The sequence below is a fragment of the Hemiscyllium ocellatum genome, chromosome 25 (genome assembly GCF_020745735.1).
Source record: "Hemiscyllium ocellatum isolate sHemOce1 chromosome 25, sHemOce1.pat.X.cur, whole genome shotgun sequence".
NCBI classification, from domain to species: Eukaryota; Metazoa; Chordata; class Chondrichthyes; order Orectolobiformes; family Hemiscylliidae; genus Hemiscyllium; species Hemiscyllium ocellatum.
The window spans coordinates 21,120,983-21,142,236 of NC_083425.1; the positions used below are offsets into that span (position 1 = coordinate 21,120,983).

The 21,254-nt window shown below is 37.8% G+C and overlaps 1 protein-coding gene across 1 annotated transcript in view; it reads right to left on the minus strand.

Moving 5' to 3' along the window:
* Nucleotides 1-3,613: 3,613 nt before the first annotated feature.
* The window catches only part of gna13a (guanine nucleotide binding protein (G protein), alpha 13a), a 50,892-nt gene continuing 33,251 nt past the window's right edge, over nucleotides 3,614-21,254 (minus strand). The window contains exons 2-3 of the mRNA XM_060844902.1: nucleotides 18,908-18,958; nucleotides 3,614-5,275 (exon numbers count right to left, since the gene is read on the minus strand). Coding sequence (XP_060700885.1) covers nucleotides 4,703-5,275; nucleotides 18,908-18,958 — 624 coding nt within the window. The 3' untranslated portion in view covers nucleotides 3,614-4,702. The remainder of the gene's footprint in view (nucleotides 5,276-18,907; nucleotides 18,959-21,254) is intronic.

Here is a 21,254-nt window from a genome sequence, read left to right on the forward strand (position 1 = left end):
AAATGGTTTGACTAGATTATGAGGGCAAGGTGCATGAAAGACAACGATAGTAAAATATTATTTGAGTGGGTTGTGTTGGAAGAAATAAGGTCAGGATGTACACAAGTCAATTTATGATGATCCAAACTAATGGGGTTTACAGACAAATGAAGTACCAAACATTGTGACAAAGGGAAAGAATGTTTTGAAATTGATGAGTACAACAAAAGTTCCAGAGAGTGAATTAATAACAGCATATACAAAAGCCATTGGAGAAACAGAAATATAAGGTGTTAACAAAAATCTTTGATCAAACATATGCCAAAAGATACATTCCAAACGACTTGAGACACTTAAGTTAGCCAATAAAACTGAAGCAATGGAACACAATCACTTTAGAGCTACAAACTTAACGACTCATCTCATTAGAGTGATCTTGAAAGTCATAAAAGAAATAAGTAATAACAATTCAAAGGGAAGCTATAGAAAATGCTTGAAATATTCAAAGGGCTAAAAAGGATCGTTGTGACCAGAGGAGACTCTGAAATGTTTTCAAAGTACAGCAAATTAAACATAAAAAAATTCTAAATACTCTTGTTTTCAAACAAGTTAAACTCTGCTACAGTTTCATAAGAATGTGGAACTAAATATCTATTCTGCAAAGTGAGGATGCAGGAATGAATTCAGTGGCTTCATTGAAGAAAATGGTGGACTTGTGTGAAAAACAATAGACAATAGAAGATGCAAATTGGTATGCAAGGGGTGACTGGTTTTAATCCTCAGTTTCTGGCAGACTACCTGCAGAACAAACAAGCAAACAGAATATGTTGGATGTGAAACTCAAAATTCCACCAGGAAGATTTTCCACTTCTGTATTAAATTAGATGTCCTTAGTTGAAGCACTTGCAGGTTTGCAAAGAGAAAAATAGGGAAGTTTGAGTGTCATGATTCCATTCAACACATTAAGCAATTGCTAACTGGCACCAGCTACTGCTACCACATTGGCTTTACCAGAACTTGTTGCAATTTGGATCACATTACAAAAATGAAGGAGCACAGTGCTTTTTTTGTCTGAAACTGAACTGCCAACTAAGTTATTTGTGCAGAGTTGGAGGAATCCTTTTGTAGTTTTCACATGGTTTAGCATGGCAGCACGATACAGTAATGCAATAAAATGAACTGCACATGATAACTACTACACTGGCCTTTAGGAGATAAAGCTTAGTTTCGTATACAAATTATTAATTCTACTTAGAAGGAAATTCTTTCACAAACTTGTGAGTACAAGTTCATCTTCAAATATTTTGCAACCTAAAGAACAGAAAAATATTGAAGGACATTAAGTATCTCACTGTACAATGTCTCTCAAAATGAACAAATGATACTTGCTTATTGAAGACAGTAAATATTTTAACAGTCAAATTATTGTTGCTGGTCTCAACGATAATTCTTTCACAAACTTGTGACAACAAGTTCATCTGCAAATATTTTGCAACCTTAAGACAGAAAAATATTGAAGGACATTAAGTATCTCACTGTACAATGTCTCTCAAAATGAACAAATGATACTTGTTTACTGAGGACAGTAAACATTTTAACAGTCAAATTATTGTTGCTGGCCTCAACAATGGGTGGCACCAGCGTAACAAGTTGTTTTTCCACAGTGTTCAGAGTCCTGAGTAGGTAATCTTAATGGAAGATGCTATAACTGAACATGACATCCCACAAAAAGGTAGGGAAACATCATGAAAGATACAAATGGATTGGATCCCAACCCTTCAGTACTTCAATGTAAACTTGAAACACTGGTGTAAGCGTACATGAGGATGTGAGAAGAGTATCCAGCTCAGGTACTAAGGCATTGCACTGTGTACTTTTTTCTTCAGATTAACAAACAAAAAAGTGGTCACTGGGAGTAAATATCAGAGAAACTGGCCCAATACAAGCCTTCAAAAAGGTGAAATGAAAAGGAAAGTAGATTATGAAAGAACATACATAACACTAGATTCTTCAGAAAAGCTACAGCAAATTCAGTATTTTAATACTTATTAACTGCTCAATTTAAGGATTGATGCATTTGGTTAATGGCACAAATGTGGCTATTTTATGAGGCCTTAAGACCAGACAGATGAAACACTATAGTCTCCTTCCACACATTTGCAATAATTGGTGGAAAATTAAGACTCTTGCATTCTTGTCAACCAGGTTCAAGTCCAATTTGCACGAGATGTGTGTCCAAATATGTTGATTAAAAATTATTTGAAGTTGCTGCATAGTAGGCACAGTAAATTTTAGCACAATATCATAAAATGCAGTTTGATAACCTCTCAGATCGTGATACAGTTACTCCAGTCTCAACCACCTAATACTTCACAGTACATTGCATTAAGGTCTATGGACTATGCCGCAACAAAATACTTCAAAATAGAAATAAAGCAACATTTCCTCCAGGATCTAGACATCTTAAAACATTCTCTTCACTGTAAACCGTCATTTAGAGCATTAATTAGAATATATTGCTTTTTTAATGAACAAAATGTTTGACAAAATTCTGTAAATATTGAGCTACTTCTATCTTGGTCGAGGCTTGGAAGCAATTGCAAGTTCAAGACGAGCAAGAATAAATTGTCTTCAGTTTGTGTATAATTTTTCGTTAACAGACAAATTAATTCCAAAGGATTCTTCCCTCCACCCCCCAACAACAAAAAAGGGAACATTTTAGGAAGTTAATTTAGGGTCTGACATCCGGCAAATCAACAAGTTTTCTCTTTGCTTCTCATCATACAGCTGACAACTAAAATGATTCAGCTAGCTCCAAATTCTGCTACAAAAACACAACTGCTGCTCATGTTGGATATCTGAATTAAAAATAAACTTTCTGGAAATACTTATTGTGGCGAAAAAAAGTTATATATTTTGGGTTACAGTAATAACTTTTTATTACAAAGGCTATCAATTTAAAATGTTGACTGCAGATATTGCCTGACTTGCTGTGTAGTTCCATGAATTTCCTGTTTTAACTTCACATTCCGAATTTCTATTTAACTCAGGTATGGCTAGTCTTCACAATGACACAATCTGGGTGGAACTGACTTCAGAGAGCTGTACCTGCCACAGTGACATGAATCAAATATTATGCATTATGAAGTCTGTAAAAATACCAATATTAAATATGGCATAAAGAACATTGTAACAAAATTTGTAAATTTATAAAATTATTCAAAGGTTTTTAAGCAATTCATCACTACATATGTATGGCAACTATTAATACTAACTTGTAAAAAGTAGTATTCAAAAAAGAGAACGTTTTTGCATTTTGGCAAGTATGAAAGATTTAATAAGGCTTCTGTTAGTAATTACTGACCAACAGAAAAGAGGTTTGCAGATAAATTAGTGAATTCTAAGCTCTAAATTCAAATAGGACAAATTATAAAAGTTCAACTGTTTAAAAACTGGTTTATCCATGATTTACACTGCAAAATAATGTATTTTGAAGTTACAACTGTTTATAAAGTGAAAATCAATTTTCTATATCTCATTTTCAAAAAAAAAATCTTAGATTGCATCACAAATTTAGGAATCATGTCATTAATATTTTAATGAAACAGCAGGATTATTTCAGCCATAGAGTATATCAAATGCTTCAATACCAAGAAAACTTCTTCAACTATAAATTGCATTGAAAAAAAACTCCTGAATTCAATTTATAAAATAGCCCTCATTCCTCAATATTAGTTTAGTGGTGCTTGTGCTGAAGCTGTAAATCATGCTTTAATAGATATCTAACTGAAGTCAAAATCTTTCATTAAGTGGCCAATGAACAATATTTAGTAAGCGTATAGTCATACTGTATAACAATTCAGAGTATTGGTTTAGTAGGATTTGACAGGTGATAAGGTATTTGTACCTGTGCCATTCAGTCAAAAGTGTCTTTTACACTCGGCCCAGACTCCAAACAATTGAAGCAATTCTGTAAAATTTGGCATTTCTGTACAATTTTGACAAAATATATGTATACATCGCAAATGTTACATAAATACCGTATGAGTTTTGCAAAACCTCCATTTGGGAGTGGTTTCAAATACTAAATCCAATATTCACAACCCTAACTTGGGCAAACTGTGACTGCTTCACATTTCTATAGGTTACATATGTACCACTCTTTGACTGATGCATTTATCAATAATAGGCCGAATAGCAAAATTTTAAACATTTTTGAGAAGCCACGAAAACCATTTGAATACAACAACAGCAAATTTCACTCCCAAATGGATTCTTCATGAACAAAACATCATTAACCTGCTTCTGTAACATACACAAATTTTTTTTGGAATAAATAATCACTTTGCTTTGTAACAGCCCTTTTTGTTTGGGGGTCAGGGAGAAAGAGAAAGAGGCAGAGAGCAGATATTAACAAGACAATTTCCACATTCAACACCACAGCTTTGCACTATCTGGCAATGTTTCACATATCTTCATTTTTGAAGAAACAAAATCGTAAACCTTGTCAGGTTGCCTAAGAGTACACTTGATTAGAATACCCTCAGCAACACTCAACTGGAACAAAAGCAATTGAAAGACCAGGTCTGAAAATTAAATTTGGCATTCTTCAGTTGAGCAGTTTACAGCAGCTGCCTTAAGTTTTTGAAGCAACTGTAACCTTAATCACTCTGGTGTAAGCTGCTGTCAGTGCCAGACACTAGAAGTGACAAGTAACTGGATGTCACTGGAGCATCAGCTGCTTAAGGTTATCATGGAGGATAGTGTCCTTGACATCACGGAAGACAAGACGAATGTTTTCGGTATTAATGGCGGTGGTGAAGTGATGGTAGAGTGGTTTGTGCTGCTGATCTCGACGTTTGTCACGAAAGCACTGCACCAGGAACTGCTGGACATCAGAGAGCTCATGGGGGTTTCCTTCATATTGAGGAAAGTAGTCCTTGATGCTAACAGTTTTGACCTTCTCCTCCAACAAGTCCGTCTTGTTAAGGAAAAGAATTATGGAGACATTGCTAAAGACCCTGTTGTTGACTATTGTTTCAAAGATGTTTAGGGACTCACTCAGGCGATTAGTCTGCCGGTCCTCCATAAGCACCTGGTCAAACTCACTCGAAGACACCAAGAACAGAATGGACGTCACCCCATCAAAGCATTCAAACCAACGCCTTCGTTCTGACCTTTGTCCTCCCACATCTACCATCTTGAAGGGCACATTTTTTATTTCAAAGTCGTATTCATGTATTCCCTTTGTAGGTCTTCGTGCTAGTAGAATGTCCTGTTGTGTTGGAAGATATTCCTAAAGAAGAAATCAGAGCTGATTAATACCGAGTCCACATGATTCAGTTTTAAACAGAAACTAATAACTACATCAATGCACTGAATATCTCAAGATAACAACATTAAAAATGCCAATGTACATCTTAGAGTGATAAATTGAGTACTATATTTTATGGCATACCATTGTCCCTGTTCAGTGAATGTAGCTCACATGAATATATAAAACCGATAAGATTCTTGGAAAACTAGGAATTTTCAGGCATCTCGTACCTTCAGCTGATGAACCAGTTTTTTGTTAAAAGCAGCTACACTAGTTTTATTTTTTTTTAAAAAGAACTGATTGTAACAGAATATTTCTGTACGAAGAACCACAGACAATCCATGGCTGACCATGCCATCCTTCTAATTAACTTTGATCAACAAACCTTGTACTCTGAGAAAGGTGACAGCAAGGTGAAGACGTTACAAATGCATTCATGCACTCAAGGAGTAGTAGTACACTGGCAACACCAGCCTCACAGTATCAAACCTAATAGTTCATGATAGTTACTTCAAAAACAGTTAAGAACCATTATATTATTTTGGGGAAAAGAGAAGCAATAGGTAAAATCTTTATTTGTATTACTTTTACTTGGGAATCATGCTTGTAAAAATTCATGCAGGATTTTCAATTTTAGTTGTCACTTGTTTTATTTGAATCTGTACATATAAAATTTCATAATTTCTTGCAATATTTAAATAAGAGAATCTGAGAATGAGGACAACAACTACTTAATCAAAAGGATTTCCAATTTGTTTAAGAACAACCTGTGTAATGACAAGAAAGCATGTGTCAATAACAACTCTCAGCAATTAAAAGTAATCATAAGAGCTTCACTGACCCACAAAGAAACACTGCCAGACACTTTAATCCTGATGTTTCCATTTGGAATTTGAGGGGTCAGTAAAGGAATTTGTACACCAACTACTTTCTGTTGCCAATTTCACAATATTGGTTCATGGTGGACCTACAAAATTTGTTGGCAGAATAGGCCTTTTTAGGCTAAGCAGATGATTAGTGGTATCCAAAATTCAAAACTAAAATACTGCCAATTAATAAAAGTGCTTTCTAACTGCATATCAGGAAGCAGTTGAGTGCAAATAAAGGAAGAACAAACCATCTCCCAAAAAGATTCAGCATTACCATTGCTGAATCCCCATTACTAACATCTTGCAGGCTACCACTGATCATATAAATATTGTGGCTGTAAGTATTTGAGACTTGATTTTGAAGTCAGAGATTGGGAATTCTGCAGCAACTAACTCGCCTGTCACCTAAACCTTGTCCAGCATCTGCAAGGAGCTAGTCAAAACTGTGATGGAAAACTCTCTACTTACCTGGATGTCCAAAAACAATTAAGAAGCTCAACACATCCAGACAAAGCAGCACATTTGATTAGCATCCCTTTCAGCAGCTTCAACTTTCATTTCCTATACCACCAGCTCAGTGGTAGCTGTCTACACTATGTACAAGATCCACCACAGCAATTCACCAATGCACGTTCAACAGCACCTTTCAAAACCCACCATCTTCTTGAAGACAACAGCAGAAAACGCCTGGGTGCACCACCACTTAAGAGTTACAATCTAAGACAAATATCATTCACTTGGAACTTTAATCACTGTTGTCACTCTTACTGGGTCCAAATCTAGATATTCTGTATACTGGGACCTTCACCTTTTACAATTTATATAAAGAATAAAAATGGATGTTAGGAAGAAGGTATGATGCTATATTTGTGGATTACACAATGATAGAGAAGAAAATAAGCTCTGAAAAGGGCACAAGGAGGGTGCAAAAGGATATAGATTGGTTAAGTAAATAGATGTAGCAAATGCTGTATAATGGGGGGAAATACGAAATTGACTATTTTGACAGCAAGAATAAAAATGAACTACGTTGGTGAGGGATCTGGTGAGTGGTAAATGGACGGAGGTTGCAAAGATCTGAAATACAGAGGAATTGAGTCGAGTATGTGAATCACATTAGTAAGCAGGTATTGCAAATAGTGAGGAAAGCTAATAGTATGTTATCATTTATTACAAGGAAAATTCAACACAAAAAGTTATGCTTCACAGGGCATTGGTAAGATCACATCTGGAGTACTCTGTACAATATTAGTCAATTTATTTAAGAAAGGACAAATCCATTGAGCGCAGTTCAAACACTGTTTGCATGAGCGCTGGGAGTGGACCCGGGCTTTATGGCAAATACTATGGGGACAGGCTGCGCTCATAGCCTTTCCAGTTTAGGACAGTAGGAGGCAATTTGATTGAAATATAAGATCTTGAAGGACATAGGTACATGTGAAAAGGTTTGTTCTCATGGGAGAATCTTGACTGAGGGTCATAGTTTAAAAATAAGGAATTACCTATTTAAGACTGACAAAGGGAATTCAATCCTCCAACAGAGGGCCATTGGTCTTCGCAAATCTTCCAGAAAAAGTGAAACTTTCAAATATTTTTAAAGCAGAAGTAGACAGATATGCAGGACTGTGGAGTAATCAGATCAGCCATAATCTCACTGAATGGTGGAGCAGAAATCAGGAACCAAGTGCTCCACACCTGATCTAATTTATGTTTATGTGTCTGCTGTGCCTCTGTACTCCTTGCCCAGTCCGTTCCAGCTCGTTCTATCCTCATTCCTTTCTAATTCCCCTTAAGCTTAGCACAATTAATTGTAATCCTATTTTCTCCAACTTTTGACGTTTCTTTTTACAGAAGAACCTCAATTATCCGAACGAGATGGACGGGCACTATTCGATTAAATGCCTTTCCTCTGGGGCTCGGAGTTTTTAAAGTCAGCTCCCCATTCAGGAGACAGCAGAAGCACAGTGTGAGAGACCCTGCCCAACATCCATCCCCCCCCCCCACATCCAGCACTGCCCCCGCCCTCTCTCTGGGGTGGTTGGACTGTACACCAACAAGACTGCTGCCGCCACCTTTATGGCTCACGTGAGAGTGCACACACACAAACCTTTTTACTGCAACTTTTTGGCAGGTTCCACCTTTGCCCTGTATAGGGCAATGTTGGTCAGATTATATGGGGAAGGGGGTGGGGTTTAAGGTACACCCCTCTGTAGAACTTCAGGAAAAGTGTGGGGAGACAGAGAGGGCGGGAAGTCAGTCATTTGAAAATGGTGCCTGTTTAATCATTTAAATAGAAGACACGATCACTGTTGGAAACACGTCTTTGATGTAATGTTTCTATCGGGACCTCAAGATCTCCTTCGATAATTGGTATTCGGGATAATCGAGGTTCTTTCGTATTACATTTTTGCACCTGATGATGAGGTGGGTTCAGCGTAGGTTTGGCTTCTGAACCATTTCACTTAACTGGAGGGGATGCAGAGGAGATTTACTAGGAATTTGCTTGTCTAAAGTTAATGGAGAGAGATCGGATAGACTACAATTGTTTTCGTTAAAGAAAAGACCAAGGGGGTCATGATTGGAATGTAGAAAATTCTAAGGGGCATAGACAGGGTAGATACAAAGAAACCTTTTCCCTTGGTGAAGGAATCAATAACCATGGGAAGTTTATTTAAGGTAAGAGGCAGGTGGTTGAGGGAATATGAGGAAATATACTTTCATTCAGAGGGTGATGAGAATTTGGAACTCGGTGCCTGCAAGGGTAGGAAAGATAGAAATATTCATAATATTTAAGACATATTGAAAGGTGATACTTGTAATGCCAAGGCATACAAAACTATGGCCAAGCTCTTAAAAATGGGATTAGAATAATTGCATGATTGTTTTTGAAAAGTGCAGTAAAGGACCTTTTTCTGTGTTGTAGACCTCCATGACTCTAAATTATAGTGAGAATGTGCATAGGGTGTAAGCAGGCAGGGAAAAAGTTCAGTTCAGAGTTTTGGGAAATAAGAGGTACAGCTGAGCATGATTCAGATCAGCTAAGGACTTACAGTTAACAATGGGGTGCTAGAAGCAAGGGTTAACAAGGTGGAAAAGCATTCATTATGTAGAGCCATTTAACACGAAGTAACATTCAGTATGTAATGTCAGTTAACAAGGTGAAAAGTATTCATTATGTAATAGCAGATAGCTTAATCTTCACTATGATATGCGTTGATTCTAACGATCACCCAATTAATATACATGTTGCCTTATCTGGATGCTCTTCCCTGTAAAATGACTATATCGTTCATTGAGAAACTGCTACTCTAGAGATGACCACGAACTCATGTCTCTGTGCACATGGGCAATTGTTCTCTCTCCCTCCAGGGCCCGGAATAAAGATGAAGGAGGTAAAACTGTACTGTACAGGACAACAATAACATCTGTTTAAGCAATGCATTTAGCCTTTGTACAAGATGCAAAACTTTTGGTTTCCAGGATGAATCAGTAACATTTGAGAAAAAATGTGCATAAGAGATATCAAGGTCACAACTTGGTGGCCCAACCAGTGACGCCCAAGTCCCACCAGTGAATGAATTTTTAAAACTCCAGGATTATTTATCATCCCTATAAATAAATATATTTGCCCAATATCTTACTGGACACAGCCAAAATCAGGGACTCAATAAGTGGGACGACAATACAAATTCATAAGTGACAACTTGTTGTGCAATACTTTTCTACTATACCTGCAACCAGCCCACACTCTTTAACTTACTGTGTCAAGGAAAAGACAGCCATCAGTTCCTGTTCACACATTTGTAATAGCTGCTATACGGCATAAACCATATTCAACTATATTTAGGCATACACCTGGAGGTCTGTTTTAAAAACATAACCTACTCCAAAATAAAACAATCGGTGTACGAATGGGCTTCCACAATAGTGTGATCTATATGAACATGGTCATATAGATTTTAAGAACGTAGGAAACAGAAGTCTCTAGAGACTACTTTGCCACCAATATGCAAATGGATAATTTTCAACCTCAACTTCACTTTTCTGCCTGACCCAATATCCCTCTATTCTCTTTGTGCCTAAAATATCTATCAATCTTAGTCATGAATATACAGTATCCAACAGACTCCACAATATCTGGAGTAGAGAATTTTAAAAGCAAACCTTCAAGAGAGGACATTTGTCATCTCAGACACAAATGGTTACTCCTTTAGCTTGAGAGTACGATCCAGGCTCACCAGTCGGGGGACAGCTTTACAGTATCAGACATTTTAATCTCTCTCTACGCAAATCATTTTGACAATGTAATCAGATCAAAATGACATTACCCAATTAATAAGACAATGCCACATCCAATTTCATATTCCACAACAAAAAAAAAAGCTTCTGTATAAACTTGAAGCACATAAGATTAACTTCCATGGTTACAAAACAAATGATCAGACTCATGAGGAAATGTGCACTTCTAACATTGCAAATAGTATGCTGTTATTCAAATCTAACATACCTTTCCATTAGTGAAAATCAGTTATTTGTGTGGCTTTTATTTTAAAGACAAATGAAGGACAAACATCATTGAGCATTAACCTTACTCGCACGCAAATACATGCAATAGTTTTAACAGGTTATTGGAGTACGGGCAACACCAGTATTAGCTAATTTCTACCAGAGTTAACTGAATATGTATTTCATGAAATATTTATTTGGATGCTGAGAACTACTTAAATGAACCGATATTTTTCATTTCGAATAAACATACACTGCTCTGGAGCCAGTTTAAATCACTTGACTGGAATCTAGAATTGACAACATAACAATATACAAAAATGATAAATTTGAGCATTTGGAATGCATTCCAATTTAAATTATGGAAGAATTTCCACTGGAAGTGATTATGCATTTAAAGTGGCTGTACATGTTCTTTATTTTGCACAGAAGGGCAAATCCAGAGACGAGCACCAACAAAATATGAAAATCAGGTGCAAATTTTGACCATATTCATGTTGCTTAATTCAAGAATGTGACTTGGATGCATATGACAATTGCAGATAGTTTGCAGTTATAAACCTACACTGTCACTGATGTTGAGCAAACTGCATAGACAATCTGAAAAATCACACTGCTAAACAGAAAGTATCAGTGCTAATAACCACATTACAATTTACACTTTTGAACTGGTATTCGCCACAAAACATGACCAAACAACAAATGTTTTTTTCATCAAGTATTGACAACACTCTGCTTCAAAGACACTGATAAATGGAACAAGGTAATTGATTATGGATTAGCCTGTATCATAACATTGTAAAGCAATGAATATTGGAACTAAAGACACATTTTTGCAACTAGTTTTCCCAAGGGCACCAACAATGCATTATTTGGGTGGCAACCAAATCCAGTGTAAGTTCAGAATTTTAAAAAATGTAGTTTATAAAATCAGTATAATTAATAACATTACTAATTTGAAGCCTATGATTTTCTCTCTATACCATATCTGCAACACAAAATTACATGAACTATGAAGTTTAATTTCTGATTTAACCAGGCTGGCAATAGTACAACTGGCTTCAATACTAGAAAAGAGAATGATAAAAGAGAAAATAATCAGGGCGCCAGTATCTGATTGTGATGTTATGATTGCACTGGAGAGAGTACAAAGATGATTTATAAGAATGTTGTTGGGAATATGGAACTTTACCTAACAGCAGAGATTGAAACAGTTGGAGTTATTTGGAACAGGGGAGGCCAAGGGAAATTTAACTGAAGCATATAAATATGAAACACAGAATGGACAAGAAAGATCTACTACCAGCAGATGTGTCAATAACCAAGTGTAATTTTAATAAGAATAAAAACTCTTCCACCTCAGAGTCATGGGGGTCTGCAACTCTGCCTGAAAAGGGTGATAGAGGGAGGAGTACATACTGAATCTCACGTGCACATGAAATACTTGAGACCATGAAGTTGAAGTGTGGGATTGGGCTGTATAGCTCTACCTCAGCTGGCATTCAGACAACATCTTGAATATACTTCTGTGCACAACACATTTTCAAAGCTTCCAACTTCCATCAGTCCTTCCTGATGAATGGATTATGCCCAAAAATGTTGATTCTCCTTCCTTCTCGGATGCTGCCTGACCTGCTGTGCTTGTTCAGCACCACACTCTCAACTCTGACCTCCACCATCTGCAGTCCTCGCTTTCTCCTGCATGGTAATTATAGTCAAGTAAATGCCTATACCAGTAGGCCAATCTTATATAGGAAATGATGGTGTGAAACTTTCCATCATGCTAAATATACAAATTATAGTACTTGTTCAATAATGAACTTAAGAAATCTGTCAGACAAAGTGAAGACTGCAGATGCTGGAGGATAAGAGTATAAAATGTGGCACTGGAAAATCACAGCCGGTCAGGCAGCATTCGAGGAGCAGGACAATCAATGTTTTGAGCAAAAGTTCTTCATCAGGAATGTGGAGGGGTGTCCAAGGGGGCTGAGAGATAAATGGGAAGGGGGTGGGGGTTGGGGGTAAGGTAGCTAGGAATGCGATAGGTAGATGAAGGTGGGGAGTGGTGGCGATAGGTGAGACGGAAGGTGGAACAGACAGATGGGAAGAAGATGGACAGATACAACAATTCAAGTTGGTGGTGCCAAACTGGAGGGTTGGATCAGAGATAAGGCGGAGGCAGGGGAGATGAGGAAATTGGTGAAATCAACATTGGATCCTCGAACCACACGGAATCAAAGGCAGAAGATGAGGTAAACTTCCTCCAGGCATGGGGTGGCTAGGATTTGGCAGTGGGAGGTAGCCCAGGACTTGCATGTCCTTGGCAGAGTGGGAGGGGAGTTGAAGTGGGGTTGTGTAGTGCGTGCCCCTCTCCTCCCATTCTGCTAAGGATCTTCTCTCACTCTGCAAACCATGGGCCTCCTCCACTGTCAAATCCTAGCCACCCTACACCTGGAGGAAGAACACATCAACTTCCGCTTTGGGGCCCTCCAACCACATGGTATCAATGTTGATTTCACCAGTTTCCTCATCTCCTGTCCCTCCACTTTTTCCCAGATCCAACCCTCCAACTCAGCACCACTCTCTTGAACTGTCCTATCTGTACATCTTCCTTCCCACATGTCTGCTCCACCTCCGCTCAACCCCCACCTTCCCGATGAAAAGCTTATGCTCAAGACATCGACTTGCCTGCTCCTCGGATGCTGCCTGATCGACTGTGCTTTTCCAGCACATTTTTTGATTAAGAAGTCTGTAGCATAACATTGATGTGAACTGTACATCAAAACATATAATAGCACATCTATGCACAGAATAATATCTTAACTCTCAAATGTTGATCTGTTATCTGTGAAGAACTAGGGTCCATTTTTACACAGGCTATACGGAACATTCCAGATTTTCTAGCCAAAAATAAGGGATCAACTTTTACATGAGACTGACTTTTACTCGAGAATGTATAGTACCATTTTTGTACGTCCTTTTTGCATTTTTTTCCTTTTGGTTGATTTAGAAGATGGCAGGCATGAAAGACAGCAAGGAAGAACTCTCTATATTCAAAGTGTACAGAATACTCACTGAATATTTGTAGTTGACTTGTGGATCATTATTGAACTGAGATTTAGGTCTATCCATTCATAATTTGTAAAAGATCATTACTTGAATGAGCCGAATTTCAAAAGGATTGACAAATGTTCTCTCTCCCTACTGTCATTTTCACCTCCAACCCTTCCCTAGCTATAATCCCAGGCAATGTGTTGTGAAACATTTAATGACAAAATACTCCACTTGCTGAAAGTTAACGTTTACCTTCCTACAAGGCAAATACGGGTCGTCTGCATTATTCATTGCCTCAATAATTTTTGTTTTGCGTGTACACCTCTATTTTATTTAGCTACCAACTTTGGAATTCATTCAGTTGTTCCTTACTTGTGCCACTATTTCAGAATGTTATCAAAAATTCATTAATGCCTATGCAAAATAAAGCCCCAATTCTCATTCTTTTCATAGAATTTCACAGAATCCCTATAGTGTTTTGGCCCAACAAGTCCACACTGACCCTCAGAGTATCCCACCCAGACCCATTCCTCAAACATATTACTTTATATATACCCCTGACTAATGCACCTCATCTTCACATCCCTGAGCACTATGGGCAATTTAGCATAGCCAGTTCACCTAATCTGCACACATTTGGATTGTGGGAGGAAACCCATGCAGATACAGGGAGACAGATTCCCAAAGCTGGGATCAAACTTGGGTTCCTGGCATTGCAAGGCAGCCATACTAACCACTGAGTCACTGTGCCATTCTTTTGCTATTTGTTGAATATTTCTGAAATATATCTCCTATGAATAATGAGAACTCTCTGTACAACAACTGAAACAGCCACTGTAGAGGAATAGTTCAGAGAAAGCACCGCTAAGATACTTCACAACTCCTTCAGGGTTACCTTTAATCTTTATACATGCAATGTTCACAACCGTACGCAAATAACTTTTAAAAGCTGGAAAGATTAATCTGAATTGTTATATGGGGTCCTTGCTATTAGAGTAAGAGAAGTTTCAGAAAAATCCAATGAGTTGAGAAGGAACAAAAAACAGATTTATTTTCCGTGAGAATTAAGAAATTAATTTTTCAACAGCACACTGCAATAGCCATGCAAGTGTAAAAAAGCTGAATGGATCCTAAAAATCGGTCCCAAGAAAATAGGAATGTATATGTAAAATTACTAATATTGGGAAATAAAAATCAGATTTTGCTCACTAAGGAACAACATCAGAGGAAAAACTTGGACACTTCAAAATAGTTCATACGAAAACAACTAATTTCAAGCAAACATAGTTTGTCGAAAGGCAGCCCAATCGAAGAGACTTTTAAAATACCACAATATGATGACGGCCCACTAAAACTGTTAGTAACAAAAATATCAATCAGCGAAAAGAAAATAAAGGGAATGAAATGGTGGTGCAGGACAGAAAAATTGCAGCTCTCAATGGCATCAAGAAATTGAAATGAGAGCAAGCTCACAGCTAAACCTACTAATCTCATTTAATAGAACTACACACTATTCTGCGTAGGATTTGAAAAACAAACAGGCTATAAATGGATTGGGTGGGTAGCAGGGCTAATTTTAATATGGAGAAAGTGTGGCACTGGAAAAGCCCAGCTGGCCAGGCAGCAGCCGAAGAGCAGGAATGCTAAGAAGCCTAAGCTCAAAACTTTGACTCTCCTGCTCCTCAGATGCTGCCTGACTGGCAGTGCTTTTCCAGCACCACACTATTTTTGTTCTGAAAGGTGAACTTGATTAATTCCTGTGTATCTGCACTTTTTTTCTCTGAAGTATACAATTTTGGACGTAGGCTTGATCACTGTGCTGCAAGGTTTGTTTTCAGACATTTCATCACCCTACTAGGTAACATCTTTAGTGAGCCACCGTATGAAGCACTGGTAGTGTAGCCCGCTTTCTATTTCTATGTCATGTGGTGACATCATTCCTATGGTGATGACATTTCCTGTTCTTTTTCTCAGGGGTGGTAAATGGGATCCAAGTCAATGTATTTGTTGATAGAGTTCCAGTTGGAATGCAATACTTCTAAGAATTCTTGTGCATGCCTCTTTGGCTTCTCCTTGGATGGATGTGTTGTCCCAGTCAAAGTGGTGTACTTCCTTACAACAGAGGATCATGTTGTTTTGTGGCTAGGTGATGTTCACTTATTCTGGTAGCTAGTTTTCTGCTTGTTTCCCAATGTGGTGTTTGTTACAGTTCTTGCAAGGTATTTTGTAGATGAGTTTAGTCTTGCTTGTTGTCGGTGTAGGGTTTTTCAAGTTCATGAGCTGCTATTTTAGTGTGTTGGTGGGTTTGTGGGCTATCATGATGCTAAGGGGTCTGAGTAATCTCGCTGTCATTTCAGAGATGTCTGATGTAGGGGAGAGTGGCTAGAGTTTCTGGACATGAATCAGTGCTCCTCATGTTGAAGGAAACATGCAGGGTAGCAAGAGCACAGAATGTACTCTGGGTGAGGGATTCTAAACTTAACTACCAAGCATGGCTCAGCAGCAGCACTTCTAATCGAGTTGGTACAGTCTTAAAGCCCACTGCTACTAGACTTGATCTTAAGTGGTGAGGAAACGAGAGAGGAAAACATACTTCAACTTCATCCTCACCACCTGCCTGCCCGTCGTTGCATCTATCAAGTCTCAGTGAGAGTGACCACCACACAGTCCTTGTGGAGATAAAGTTCTGTCATCACAACCTTACACTGTGTAGTGTGGCACTTTGAGCATGCTAAATAGGACCCACACCATACTGCGAGTTCTCTACCCATTTAAGTACTTCAATCCCACATGCTTTCATTTTACATGATAATCTCTTGTGTAAGACTTTATCAAATGCCTTCTGACAGTTAAAGCAAACCACACCCTCTAGTTCCCAACTCTCCAAATTACATCCCTAAAAAGATTCAATAGATTTGTCAAGCATGATTTCCCACTCATAAATCCATGCTGACTCCATCTAATACTATCACTGTTTTCCAAGTGCTCTGCTATTAAATACTTTATAATGGATACTTGCACTTAAAGCAGATAGTACTAGCAATTATCTTCAGCCAGAGGTGTCAAGTGGATAATCCATCTCCGCCTCCTCTAAAGGTCTCTAGCATCACAGATGCCAGTCTTCAGCCAATTCAATTCACTTCATGTGATATCAGGAGGCACTGCATACTGCAAAGGCCATGGGCCCTGACAACATTCCAGCAATACTGAAGACTTGTTCTCCAAACTTTGCTAAACCGTTAGCTAAGTTGTTTCAGTATAGCTACAACACTGGCATCTACCTGACAATGTGGAAAGTTGCCCAGTATGTCACGTACACAAAAGCAGCACAAATCCAAACCAGCCAATTACCACCACATCATTCTACTTCTGATCAATAAAGTGATCAAAAGTGTCATTAACAATGCTATCAAGCAGCATTATCCTGCTCTCTCGTGCCCAGTTTAGCTTCTGCCAGGGCCACTCAGCTCCTGGCCTCATTACAGCCATGATTCAAACATGGACAAATGAAATGAATTCCAAAGGTGAGGAGAGAGTAACTGTCCTTGATTTCAAGGCTGCATTTGACAGAGTGTCACATCAAGGAGCCATGGCATAACTGCAGTCAATGGAATCTAGGGGAAAACTGTTGACTGGTTGGAATGATAACGGACATTTAGGAAGATGGCTGTGGTTGTTGAAGGTAAGACGTCTCAGCTCCAGGAGATCTCTGCAGGAGTTCACAAGCTAGTGTCCTTGGACCAACCATGTTCAGCTGCTTCATCAATGACCTCATCTCTAACACAAGGTCAGATGTGGAATGTTTGCCAATGATTGTACAATGTTTAGCACCATTTGTAACTCCTTACATAATGAAGCAGCTCACGTCTGAATGCAGTAAGACTAAGACAATACACAAGCTTGGGCTGAAAAGTGGCAAGTGACAATCTCACAACACCAAAGTCAGGCAATAACCATCTCCAATAGAGATAAGCTAAGCATTGCCCCTTGACATTCTATCAAAATGCTAGAATTACCATTGACCAGAAACTGAACTGGACTAGCTATGTAAATATAATGGCTACAAGAGCAGGTCAGAGGCTTGGAATACAGCAGTGAATAACTCACCTCCCAACTTCCCAAAGGCAGTCCACCACCTACAAGTCAAGACTGTGATGGAATACTTTCTAATTGCATGGATAAGTACAGCTCCAACAACATTCACGAAGCTTGGTACTATCCAGGACAAAGTAGCCTGCTTGATTGATACCACATACATAAATGTCTACTCCCTGCACCACCAATATTCAATAGCAGTGAATCCTCTAAGAGATGCTCTGCAAAAATTCACCAAAACTCCTTCAACAACACCTTCCAATCCCTCAAATCACTACCATCTAGAAGGGCAGGGGCAACAAATGCACAGGATCATCACCTGCAAATTCCTCTCCAAGCCACTCACTGTTCTGACTTGTAAACATTGCTGTGCCTTCAGTGCTGATAGATCAGAACCACAGAATTTCCTCCATAACAGCATTGCAGTTCTACCTCCAACACACTGACTGCAGCAGTGAACCTTCTCAAGGGCAATAAGTAATTGCTGGCACAGCCAGCGACAGCCATGTTCCTTGAGGGAATAAAGGGAATCAATGGTGACTAGACAGGCTGGAAGTAATACAAAGGAACTCCGATTATCCGGCATTCAATTATCTGAATTTTGGATTATCCAAACAAGATCACAATGTCCCGATGCTTGGCCTAAACTGTTATTCGGCGCTTGATTATCCGAACAAAATACTCTCCGCCCACGCCCTTCAGAAAATCAAAGTTCCTCTGTACAACATATGGTTTATCCAATCTTAACAGCTTTAAAAACACATACTTGAATAGAAAAGAATCTAAGCACAGAAAAGGAAACCGATAAAAAAAATTATAACTTAAATGAATTCTTATCCATCTGAGTGCTTAACTGGATTTAAAACAATTAATTTTTCTACTTTTTATTTCTGTCCATCTAAATTTTGATTCTTAATTGCACATTAAAGCCTTCACTGTCTTTAAAGAAATAATTGAACAGTGTGTCCATGCATGGTTATAATATCAACAAGAATAACGTGTTTTACTGAGCCAAGTAAAATTTATCCATTCAAAATTGCACATTAAGGTCTAGAGGAAAATCTGCATTCACTCATTAGTTACTTACTGGATCTCCTAATCTTTCCAAGTTGTCCAGGAAATATTTCACAGATTCACCCTGGGGGGAGAAAAGATGGAAAATGCATTTAGTACACCACTAGATGTGACTTTCATATCAGAGCAGAGTGAAGTACCTCCAAAGTTGGTGCTAAATATTCAGAAACTTCATAAATATGAAACAGCTTCAATAGTCTTCAAATTGTGAATCATCCTTCTCTGCTTGAGAATTTGAACAATTGTGTACATCCTGTACTCCCTGCAAAGTATCTCAAAATATTTTAGTACAATAAAAGGTCCTGTATAATTTCAAGTTGCTACATACAGCCAAAAAAAATCATAGTTCGAGCACATCAAGAACAATTTTGTCAACAGTTAAAAGATAATTGTAAAATATATTAGAACAAATAAAATTTGAGAAGTCAAACATTTTAGACATAACTATGTATATGTTTTTAAATACACAACTTACACCAAGATTACAAGTACAAATCAGTGAGAGAGAAAAAATTTGCAATCTTTGGATACAAGTAAACAGTACTGTCATCAAAACGAGTTTATTAGGTACTTGCTCAATTCAATGCATGCCTCGAAATCTATAACGGATATCAGCTGGGCAACTGCCAACACGGGAAAAACTGCTTCAGGTTTGCTAACGACCTCAGGTAGATTTTCCAAATAATTATTTCAGTGACTGCTGCGTGAACTATAAAATCTCAATTTGTGGAATGCTTTCTTGATGACCTGTCAACTGATATGATTTTTTATGATAACAAAAACACAAGTACCCATCAATATAAAATACAGAAAATTCAACATGGGTTTTCTTTTTGCCCTGATCATTAGGACTTGATCGAAAAGTTGAAGTATCTTCAGAAAATCAGCTGCACTCTATTGGGGCAGGCAATGCTAACATTTCAGATCAATGGGCTTTCATCAAAGATAACTAATCTGAAATTGAGCTCTTCCTTGCCTTGTCCACAGATGCTGCTTGACATGCTGAGTGTTTCCAGCAGTTCACTTTTTGTTTTAGGTTTCCATCATCTGCACTAGAATATTCTGCTTCAAATACTAGTGAAATAGCTCCCTCACTGTAACTGAATTAAGATCCTGGAATTACCTCCCCAACGGTATTATGGGTCAACCAGAAGCACATGGAATGTAGCAGTTCAAGAAGACAGCTCACCCCCAACTTCTAAAGGGCAACAAGGGACAGGCACCCTTGTTGGCCACCCAGCGTTACTCACATCCCAAGAATGATTAAAGAATAGAAATTACAGCATACTTGTTTTTAAAAGAGATATTTGAAATAATTAAGTTAATTTAGTCTCAAGTTTACCTTAGGACCCAAACATAGCCTTTTTGAAAATTAAAATGAAGTATTGAGATTGGTATCCCTGATGAACTAGCTTTCAAGAAATTTACAGTAGATAATCTTGTATCTTGAATATATCATACTTAAAATAAGGCTATGGGTTATTTCGGAATTGGTGCATAAAAGTCTACTGGCTATTGACAATAGATTAAGCAGACTTGCATCTGTAGCATATAAATTAATAGAACATATTTATTGCTAACCACACTCCGAAAACCAGAGTACTCAGCTAAACTATTTACAAATTAACAACTTTGAATTCACTTACTTTAATTCTAGAATGTGTCCTTTACTCCAATTAGAAATTGAAAAAGCTATATTCTAAATATGCCGGTAATGACATCTTTATGTTGTAAAGGCTGCCTAAAAAAGTGTTTTGCTTTAAAGAATTTTGCTACCCTGACCCACCACGGCAAAGGGCAAAAAAGCATTTTATAAAACAATAAGGCATTTATCTATGTCTCAAAATGCAAAGTTGTTTAAACTGTAGTTTTAAGTAATGATAATTTTTATTTTCGAAACAAACTGCGACATGAAAAGTCACATTGACACTACATTTCTGCCGAAAATGTGGTGTGAAATATAAACGTGAAAGATTTGTTGATAAATGGGGAATACCTTTTCTGTCATTCTGTGTATTAAGTTTTAAAATGAGTAGCTGCTTTTAAATGCTGAAACTAATTTTAAAAATTACTATTTGAATATTCCTACTTTGCACTCGTGAACGGTGCAGCAACAATTCAATCCACAATAGGTGGTGACAATGCATGCATTCAACTTTAAAGCTTCATTAAAATTCAGGACAAATTGAAGTCAAATTTTATTCTTATTCTACATAATTCAACCTAAACCTCAAATTACTGAAGATTCATTGCTTTCTTTCAAAAGTTTGATGGCCATTAAATATTTGACCAAAATACAGCTTTTACCTGAACCCATTACTTTTGAGTTGCTTTTGATATTTTATTAAGCAGCATGATGA